This window comes from Hydractinia symbiolongicarpus, chromosome 4 (genome assembly GCF_029227915.1).
Source record: "Hydractinia symbiolongicarpus strain clone_291-10 chromosome 4, HSymV2.1, whole genome shotgun sequence".
NCBI classification, from domain to species: domain Eukaryota; kingdom Metazoa; phylum Cnidaria; class Hydrozoa; order Anthoathecata; family Hydractiniidae; genus Hydractinia; species Hydractinia symbiolongicarpus.
Window position 1 is genome coordinate 21352567 of NC_079878.1, and position 10797 is coordinate 21363363.

At 32.0% G+C, this 10797-nt stretch overlaps 2 protein-coding genes across 5 annotated transcripts; one reads left to right on the plus strand and one right to left on the minus strand.

Moving 5' to 3' along the window:
* Window positions 1–1422: 1422 nt before the first annotated feature.
* On the plus strand, window positions 1423–2511 carry LOC130642317 (neuropeptide FF receptor 2-like). Its single transcript, XM_057449405.1, has 2 exons — window positions 1423–2067; window positions 2449–2511. The coding sequence occupies exons 1-2, from the start codon at window positions 1423–1425 to the stop codon at window positions 2509–2511; spliced, it is 708 nt and encodes a 235-aa protein (XP_057305388.1).
* LOC130641810 (uncharacterized) lies at window positions 2366–10789 on the minus strand. Of its 4 annotated transcripts, none has more exons than XM_057448778.1 (9): window positions 10656–10788; window positions 6773–6892; window positions 6110–6151; window positions 5941–6037; window positions 5760–5823; window positions 5259–5333; window positions 4496–4580; window positions 4036–4121; window positions 2366–3467 (listed from the first exon to the last, which is right to left on the minus strand). In XM_057448778.1, exons 1-9 carry the CDS (start codon window positions 10720–10722, stop codon window positions 3450–3452), a joined length of 654 nt encoding a protein of 217 aa, XP_057304761.1. In that variant the 5' UTR covers window positions 10723–10788; the 3' UTR covers window positions 2366–3449. The 4 variants fall into 4 exon arrangements, with proteins under 4 accessions (XP_057304761.1, XP_057304763.1, XP_057304762.1 ...); XM_057448780.1 differs by lacking the exon at window positions 10656–10788 and adding an exon at window positions 10377–10618; XM_057448779.1 differs by lacking the exon at window positions 10656–10788 and adding an exon at window positions 7489–8282.
* Window positions 10790–10797: the final 8 nt, after the last annotated feature.

A 10797-nucleotide genomic window follows, 5' to 3' on the forward strand; every position in this document is an offset into this window, starting at 1 on the left:
TACTTTTGCCGCTTTAGTTAAACGTTGTTTAATATATTAACAAAATATAGACTTCAGTCCCTGTACTTATCGGGTATCTTCGTCGGTTGCCAAATTATAGGATTTTTTGACTGACAAAAGTATCACAGGTTACCAAATAGAAAAAAAAATTACCCCAGAGACAAGTTATCAAATTTAAGTAAGAGCATTCTTCATTGTATTTTTGTTAAGAAAAATTAACATTTAAAACTATAAAAGGAATTACGTGTGGGAAGTAAGGAAGAAAATATGTAATAAGAAACATGTTCTTTCAGCGGAGCAGCGCAAAGAATAGATCCAGTGCTCGCTGTCCCAAAGTCTTAGGGGACCAATTTTTATAACCTCGAGTAATTTTCCAGAAGTTTAACAACTGTTAGGTTTTACGTAAAGGTTCTACGTAACGTGAAAATAAAACAAAATTCGCCGACTATAAAAAACCGTAAAAAAAGCATTGGGAGAGAATATGGACTAAACAGTAGTTGGAGCATAACGACAGGTAAAAGAAGATGACTGTTCAGAACCTACCCGTTATATCTCTATAGCAACATACACACAAGAGGCTGAAAGTAGAAAGCAAATGCAAAAATCTTTCATTTAAATTTTAGTTTTTTCTAATTCAGTGTTTTTAAGTCAATATTTTTGACATATTTTAGGTTCTTTTGGTAGCATAATAGAATACAAAACACTAAACTAATCTCCTTCCCAAGGCTTCTTAGTTTTTTAGGACGGAAAAACATAAAAAATCTTGGAGATGAGTTTGGAGACTTGATCCATAAGAGTTCGGGATAACGAGCATAACGTTTCATATTTTCTATACTTACACATTTAAATTTTCTTTTCTCAACCTTTTCTTAATTTTAATTGTCCAATGAGTGTTTGGAAATTATGCCAAACCATTTTTTTGAGTTGGGTATCCGGATCCAAGCTACACCTGCAGTAAGTTTAAGTCAACGAGAAAAATTGTAGAATTATAACAGGTGGAGTGGGCTGGTCAATCAATAGTCCACTATATTAGGGTATGTTAAAAAAACTAAGCGGCATTTCTTAATTGACAACCTCGTGCTTGTTAGCACATTCGATCCAGATTACTTGTGCCATGCGTGACTATTTAGTTGATACACATGAATGAGCATTCAGCTAAATGTAATGCCGCTGCATTAGTCGCTATGGTGATCAGTTTCCACAGCAACATTCATGCATCAGTGATTTCGAACGTTTAGTAAACAAAGCAGCATCAATTTTGTTTTTATAGTAAAAAAGATTCACAAAGAGTTTTCGAAAAGAAAAAAAAATTGAGTGGTAGAAAAATTAAAAGCAGAAAATCTAAAAACCGAGAAAAAGTATTACCATAAAAGCAGACACCTGACTGATGTTTATGCATTGTTTACACGAGATCACAACAAAATGCATGGTTACGGAGCTATAGATATTGACATAGAAATGGGTGAAATGGAATCCGATTTAGATCCCACTTTAACTTCGTTTCAAGCGTCAGCCATAATAGCAGTTTGTGCTGCGGTGTTAATCGGAAATGCGTTTGTTTGTGCTTTAAACTGTTTCAAAACTCACGTACATGGAATTTATTTAAAATTCGTAATGGTATCCGCAGCTATGAACATGATTGCGGCTTTAATTTGCATGCCTTTAATGGCGGCGGGTTTGATCCAATCGGAGTGGAAATTTGGATATTTACTTTGCAAGATGAGTGGTATTATTTGCTTTAGTAGTATGGCTGCTACCATGTTTTTCTGTATGCTTGCCGCACTGTGTAAAAGTGTTTTGTTTGTACGTGCTCGCTTTGCAAAGAAGAAATGTAGCGTGTTTTGTGAACGAGACTTCACTATTATCTTCACTGTATTCGTTTTCGTGCTTGTTTCATTGCTTATTCTGTCGCTCCTGATAGATACAAAAAAAGTTCGACAAGATCCACAAAGAGCGTTATGTCGATACGCGAATTCACCTAATTTAACCGGTTACCGTATGTTTTACGTCGCGTATTCGATATTGCTGACGTTTGCAGATTTAGTTTTGGTTATCCCGCTACAAACAGTAGATAAAGAAAACTACAAATAGTTCTGATTGGTTGGATTAACGAAGAAATGACAGTTAATTTAAAATCCTTTTACGCCTCAAGGGACCATCAATTATGATTGGTTATATTTTGTAACCTTGCAGAACTTATACATCGTGTAACCATTTTTACTGATCTATTACGTCCGATTCCCTGTCTTTCGTCAACGCACTGCTAAGATATATACTTCTGTTTCACCAATACAATTACCGTAACAGGAAACTATAACCAGCAATAATAGTATTCGTTGGAGTACAAAAAATACATGACGCAAAATTTAGACACTCTTTTTCTTAACGTGATAAAACAACTAGTTATAAATAAAACTATTATTCCATTCCAACAGAAACTGCAACTAGGCGGAATATTCCGTGCAGAGCGAAGACTTTGATTGGCTGACAGGAACTGTTGTTAAAAAGTGAAAAGCAATTCTATTTTTTAACCGGCGCAAATCGTCATTTGCCAATCAAAATACTTAAAATCACCCCACCCGAATTAATCTGCATAATAAATTTTAAATGAGTAGAACTAATAAAATATAAAATTAAAATTCTCCACACCGAAAAATTTCATAAAAAAACTATGTATGGGTTTGAGAACGACATATTGGAATGTTACTTTAATTACATCTTCTAACTTTACTAGAACGCACTCAACTTGATTATTTTCCAAGCTCTTTTGTTGATCACATTCCAAGCTCTTTTGTTGATCACTTTTTTGCTTTTAAAAAACAGTAACAAAAGGATAAAGATTTTGCAGAACCAAATCAAAAATATTTTATAGAACAAAGTCAAACAAACAGTATGCTCGTTCAACTTTGCAGATTAAAAGCACAAAGCTACACGATAAAATTTTAGTAAACACTAATTTTATGTCGAAAAAAAATCAACTACCTCCCGTAATTCAAAAGACAAATTATACAATCCCTTGAAAAGATTACGAGAATGGTTTAATTCTGATTCCGTTTTATGTTTTGAAAATAAAATAATACGTTCTAAGGTATAACTCCCGCTAATAATCGCAAAATTTACTAAGAGCATCGAATCGCGAAAGTTAAAGAAACCTTTTATTTTGACGAAGAATAAATAGGATGAAATTATATTGTTTGTTATTCTAAAAAATGGAAAGGTGCAATTTTAACGACAATAAATTTTGGAAATATTGAATTACAAAAATGCTAACTAATTAAATAAACGTTCGTGGTAGAAAACCCTCCTAAAATAAATAATAACTTCGTGCTCTAATACAGCAGTGAGCGAGTCAACTTAAACGGTGACAGTAACCAGCTTGTGCAAGGGACAAAACATAATGCTGTAGTTACACTGGCTCGCTAATTCAATCTTTAGTGTTGTCTGTACTACTACAGTTGCGTTATCTCCTATAAGATAAAAAAAAAACATTGGAATAAGTTCTCTTGCTTTAGGAATGGATGAATGAAGAGTGAATGAATGAAGAGTGAATGAATGAAGAGTGAATAAATGAAGAGTGAATGAATGAAGAGTGAATGAATGAAGAGTGAATGAATGAAGAGTGAATAAATGAAGAGTGAATGAATGAAGAGTGAATGAATGAAGAGTGAATGAATGAAGAGTGAATAAATGAAGAGTGAATGAATGAAGAGTGAATGAATGAAGAGTGAATGAATGAAGAGTGAATGTATGAAGAGTGAATGAATGAAGAGTGAATAAATGAAGAGTGAATGAATGAAGAGTGAATGAATGAAGAGTGAATGAATGAAGAGTGAATGTATGAAGAGTGAATGAATGAAGAGTGGATGAATGAAGAGTGAATGGATGGAGAGTGAATGAATGAATAAATAAATGAACGAATAAATAAATGAATAGTGATTAAGTGAATAAATAAAAGGAATGAATGAATGAATGAATAAAATAATTAATTAATGAATGAATGGGCGAAAAATCTTTGATAAACTAGCCGAAACTTACACTGTTGATGATATCTTTCAATTCCTGATAAGCTCTCTCCAAGTCATCATTTACTAGCGTATAGTTATATATACCAGGTTTGCTGGCTAAAACAAAAAATAGTATAAAATGAACTTAGTATTCTGAAATTTAATACAGAAAAGAAAGTTTCTTAATTTATCTCTTAGAACTTAAGTTTTCGTGGAGTTTGTTAAACCTTGAAGGAAAAAAAAAAGAAAAGAAAATTTTCTTTTCACGGTAAAACAACACAGATATAGAAAGGAATTAAACATAACAGAGACGCAAAAATTGCAGCCAAAGGTTATCACGTGAACAAAAACCACAAATCAAATTTAATCGGAATTTCACACGAGCAAAGCGGCGTTACTGTGGTAACTACAAAAACATAACAAAATGGTAACACAACAGACGATCTTTGTGACAACTCAAACCCTTCAAGCAAAAAAATAAAATATGGTACCATATTCGAATTCTTGTTTTGATGACGCTAGCCTCTTTTGAATTGCTTCTTCTGTCTCTGTACCACGCCCCCTTAACCTTCTCTCCTGAAAAAATATTTGCAAGAAAACTTGACAGTCTGCCACACGAGTCAACCATTCTTTAAAATGTCATTATGATGGAACATCATGACAGGGTGGTATAATAAGTTAGACAAAAGAATCCAGGATTTTTAGACAATGCTGAGTATCAGTTTTTTTCTTCGTGTTTTCAAAGAACGGTGTTTGACGAATTTAAGGACAATACTCAAAAAATAACCTTAACGTGTTGTTTTAAATTACAAAAGAGCAAAAGGTGTTTCAACTTTTTTTACCAAGGGCCGATTTGCTAAGCCGAAATTAGCGTCATTGAATTTTAAAGTGATGGATCTTATTTATTTAAAGCATTTAAAGCATGAAAAAAACAACAGAAAAGCATTTAAAGAATTTAAAGCATGGAGAGAAAGCGCTGGGCCTGAAAATTTATTATTACATTTAATATTATGCTAAAAATTGACTAATCTCAGGTGTCAAATTCGAATATTGTATACAATAGGTATGAAAATATTAGGGACAACCAGACAAATAGGCACAAAAAAGCTTGGCATTTTTTGAGATACAACCAGACAATTCTAGATCTTGAAGACGATTCATATCAAAACTAATTTTGATCAATCAAATGGTAGGCATCTTTTTAAAATTAAAAATGTTTAGTTACATAATGTAACAGATAGAAATATCACTTACCAATTCTTCAATTGTAGGTGGTTTGACAAATACGAGTAGACAATCAAAATTTAGACTTTTGATATTTTTTACACCCTAAAAATAGATCGTCATGTCAAGTACCCTCATCCACTACCGAATATATTTTTTACCTCACACGTCACAAAAATGTCATTTTTGATGTCTTTTTACACAAATCTATCTTTGTTGGCTGCCAATATGTTTATTTTGGTGACCTTTTTAATCAATTTTGTTTCCTAACATCAACATGTATGAACATAAACATACCAGCGATAATATTTATAGACAAAAACAATGTGGTAACCAAGGCAATGAAAAACATTGCAAAGATTGTAACCTTTTTTGCCAATGCTAATGCAAATGATCTTTTTCATGTTGGCAACTTTATCGTAGACACAATTTTTTAACTTTGTATTACTGTATTACTGACGTGTGTATTGCCAATCTATGTGTTGATACATATCGAAGTAACTAGTAATTGAAACTCGTACTTTAACCAACCTGAGAATCGATATCCATTATACATATTCTACCATTATTCAAAACATCTTGCACAGCCTTTTTACTAAAACGAAACTGAAAAAATAACAATGGTATATTGCTTATGCGCATTTGCTGTTAGGTGTTACAGAAGTGCCCTACACTGTCCCAACACTTGGTATTATATAAACACTAAATTCACCTGGTGCCGTATTTATTACTACTAAACACAGCATGCTCTAAAAATTCCCCATTTTCAATTTGCTTAGTCATCTTTTCTACAGTGGTGTAGTGATAGTCTAAAGAAAATTTGAACAACATGTTCTTTTCGAACTCAACACGACAAAGACGTGCACAGAACGTTTTATTACCTTTTCCATCGATTTCGCCTGGTCTTGGTTTTCTCGTAGTATCTGGAAAAAACAAAATTTCTTGGTTATTAGATAGTACAGTAGATGAATAAGTTACTAATTCTAAGTTTGTTTATAAAATTCCAGTAGGGGTTTCCACTCTCTTTATAGAGTCAAAATTAGGGAAATTCAAGGGCTTTTGCTAGGAATTTTCAATTATTTTTTAAAGGTTGGCAGTATTGAGGAGATTTGAGATTTTAATGGTGATTCCATAGAGTGAAGAACAAATAATAATCGCTGTGCCCATGTGGCATTTCTATGCATTTTGAAAATAAAAACATTTTTTTTTTGGTGGACTTTTAAAAATTGAGGACAATTGGGGAGTTTTAAGGAGGTGCAGCAATCTTTTCTGTAAAGTCCCTGGAGTTAATGTTAACTTGTACCACCAGTTTAGCTTTTTGGTATCACAAAAATCAAATCGACATGCTACTGGTCACAAAAATCTGATCATGAAAATTTTTTTGTATTCAGCCAACCAGAATGAAGTAATTATATATGACAAATGATTTTCTTGTTGTGACAGAAATGTTACTAGTGTCCTGCAAAATTTTTTTTAGCTAACTAATTGTAACAAATTTGAAAAAATTACCGTGGCAAGGATCATTTACAATAATGTTTACTTACGTGATACACTGAATCCAAATCTGGAAGGGTATTCAGTCATTAATTTTTTAATGATAGTGGATTTACCACATCCACTTGGACCAGAGAGAACAATTGGTCTCAGTTTTTCCATTGTTGCTACTAAAAAAACAAAAAAATAAGAATATAGCTAATAACTTTGTCGACATAAAATATTAGAAAATAATTTAATTAAATTCTCTCTACACTCTCTCAAGAACTAGAAATCTAAAACGACAATGCGGTTGTATTCTGGTGAACAAAAACTCAGAATTACAAACTTTTTTTTCTTATAAAGTAAATTCAAAGCTTTTTAAAAGACTGTTATTCTCAAATGACTGTAATCACATTTAAATACTTTAGATTAGCAGCGCAATTAGGTTGTGTAATTACTATAATTTACTATTATTTAATATATATCTTCGTAAATCCTGGGTCAATGAGAACAGTTGATTATGTTTTTAACAACAGATTTAAATTAGCATGATATGTTAATTACAACTGTTTCAGTGTAGAGAAGGATAACATTGTATGTTGTTTTTATGCAGAGAATGATAACTTCACAATTTATTTTGTAAAAACAAGACAACCTTATTTAACATGTTCTTTTCTTATATCTGTGTAAATAGGAATAGGACTAAAAATGCTCTTAACATCTATCTTAAAAATTACAAACATAAAATCCAGATACAAATCAGGATATGTATGTTGACATTTACCTTGTCTTTTATTTGAACAAAGTGCTAATCCCATATTGACTCTACTTGAAACTGCTATATATACTTAAGTTTACTTTCCACTTTTCAAAAACTTGCTGATGAGATTAAACAAAGTCAGGAAAAACTTCTACACTAAATATAACTTTAAAATACTATATATATCAACAAAAAGAAACTAAGGTTTCTTTAAACAAACAATAATTTGTAAAGTAACTAAGTACTACACAAATATGTCTCTAATGTTGACATTTGAAATATATAGTTCTTTGTTTAAGTTTATCTCTGCATGTATGATAATAGCACAAACATCTTTGCAATTCTCAAAAATCCTTGTGATTTGAGTTGTAATACCTTTAGGGACAAACAGGAGAAGAAAACAATAAATATTAGGGCTATACACAGGGAAACCTGAGGTATAAAATGATGTTAGACTTATACTATAGACATTCGCATCTAAAGGATTTTTTTAAATTTAATTATGCTGCATAAATTATGATGTCATATTTAAGTAATAGCAAATTTTGACTTTTTTGTCATCAGCAATTTTAGACCTGATAAGAGATGTGCATTCAAACTTTGTTAATGCATAAATTAACATAACTTTTTGCCAAAATAACACTTGTTTGCTTGTCCCAGGCCTCTTAACCTTTTTGCTGAACGACCCCATAACTTGGGATCTGCACGTTGGTTTGCAATCAAATTTTGTGAGTAAACATATAGGGCCTATACAGAAGCGAAAGTTATTTTTAATTTTGTTCCAATTTGAAAAATTATTTTCTGATTGGGAAAGGTTTAGTGTTTTCATAATTTTCATTTTTTAATTCAAATAATTAGAGCAGCTTTCCCAGGTTTTTGATAATGCAACTTGTGCAATTGTGAAGAAAGAATTTTGGCAGGTTTAGCTCCTAATTTTGTTTGTTGTAGTCCTCAATATAAAATACTTTCCAAATAAAGAAATAATTTCAGTATATATTTAGTTTCTGTAATTTTGTAACCCTAAATTTACTGAGGGGATGGGTGAGGGCGGGGGGGGGGGGGGGGGGTAATGCTGGGTTTTTTAATACATACAATTCTTTTTTGGTATGCTGCATGTCTTTTTATTTTTATTTATTACATACCTGCATGCCAAATTTTTAGGCCCTATACAGTACCGCTTAAATGTAACTGTACATGTGCACGATATTTATCACCTTTACACGATCCTTCAGTAGCTTTAGAACTTTTGTTGTTATTGTTAACCTATTGTTAAATACATGAGCTCTTTTTGCATGTTGAAACGTGTCTCACATGCGAACGTTAATTAGCTCATGTAAACTTCGCCAAACTCATTGTTGTATTAAATTCCTATAGCTGTCAAGGGATCAACAGAAAAAAATATAAAATTTAACAAAGCTTTAAGTTTTTGTTGTTTCTACTCATGAACAGCAACGTACTATCTTTTGTTTTTGCTTCGATGGAATCTCGTGTTTTGCGAGCATTTTATTGTTTTTACAAACCTAAATGTTGTATCTTATTTAGGGACCATGATTTTTAAACGATCTATGGCGATCTTTTCGCTTTCCAAGATTCCGTTTTCATAATTTTTAAACGATCTACGGCGATGCAACAAAACACAAAGGCAACAAAAATTAATAAAACTTGGGATTCATGAAAATGGCAAATTACTTTATTTATTTTAATCTTCGTTAAGTATATATAAGTTTAATTTGATCGACCGAAACTGATATTCAAAACTACTATTCTTAGCCGCATGCACAAAAATCAAGGCATGTGAGTATCGAAACAGTGTTCTCAAAATAGAAATAAAAAAACAGGTAGCAATGCGCAAGTTACAAAGCTATTATAAAAGGTTTTGATCACTTTGAAGCAATTAAGTTCATGTGTAAACAAAAGATATGCAAAGGTTCTCTATGTAGACATGAGATCGTTACACGACGTAGTAAAACTTGCTTACATGTAAAGTTACATTTAAGCAGTACTATGTCTCAGGGCCTTAGATATTGCCCATTACTCAAAACTATACCCCTCAAATATCTATGAAAAGTTAATAATTAGAATTATATATCCTTAGAACTGGAAACTTACAATGCAGCTTTATTTCATTGAGGGTATTCGGACATGTGATTGGCCCAATTTCCTGATTTTTTGGAGTTTACCCAAAAATCAGATTTTAGGGCAATTTTTGGGCTGTTTTCATGTGAATTATAAAATATGTTAAATAAATTTTATTTGGCTACCACAAACTGTAAACAGAATCTTAAAATTCGTTCTATAACTAATTGAATTTTAAGCAGATAGTGGTATTATGGCAAATTTCAAGTTTCTGATAATGGCACAGGAGAAATGTTGACACAAACATAAAATTTAATGCAGTTATTTTGTTTCTTTCATGATATACCGTAAGTGTGCCATGTTTGATGCCATTTAGAAAAGCAAACGAAAGGGGAGTGCCCCATATTTAGGGTTAAGGGGAGAATGACAGTTATATATATAATATAGCTATTCACCTGGTCAGAATGTCACATAGTACAACTTTCAGTTAAACTACATAATATGACAGGTTTAAAGTTAGGAAACAAAGAGTCTACGAAAAATTCAGGTAACTGATGGAACAGCGTGTTTTCCCTCAAATTACAATGGCTACCCTGAAAAATGCGGACCTGTATATAATTGGTTTAAAAGTATCATGTGACATTTGCCAACCAGAAGAATATGCGTTAAAAATATTGCTAAATTTGAACATTCATCTTCTTAAAATTAGCTGATAAAAAACCATTCTTGTCCTTAACCAAAAGAGATATACCACAGACACTCATATTTTTTTTTGACCCAAAAAGAACACACAAAAACAATTAATAAACAAAAATGTATATATTATGAATACTTACTCATTTTCACCATTTTTAGTCGTTAGAATGATCTAGCTAGCTGCTAAAAAATCTGTCCTGATAATTTATGAAAAAAATAATTTATAAGACAACACAACGTTATCCCTAACACGTCCCAATGGCAGAGAATGGGAAATCTATTTCTAGCTACGTTTATTTGACTAAACTGTAAGTTTTGTTTACATACGGTGTTTACATAAACAACACAGTTACGTAAGATTCTCAAAGCAAACGCTGTTGGCTCCTAGTAAAACAAACAAAAATATAAGCACTTGGTACCTCCTCTTTGAAAACCTCTACAAATTTTTGATCGCCCCAACAGAGATATAGTGCCCAAGCCAAACATAGTACGGGCTTAGAGCAATTATGTTTAGCACAAGCGATTTGAACAAGCGCTATGGGCGCTTATTAAATTTTAGGG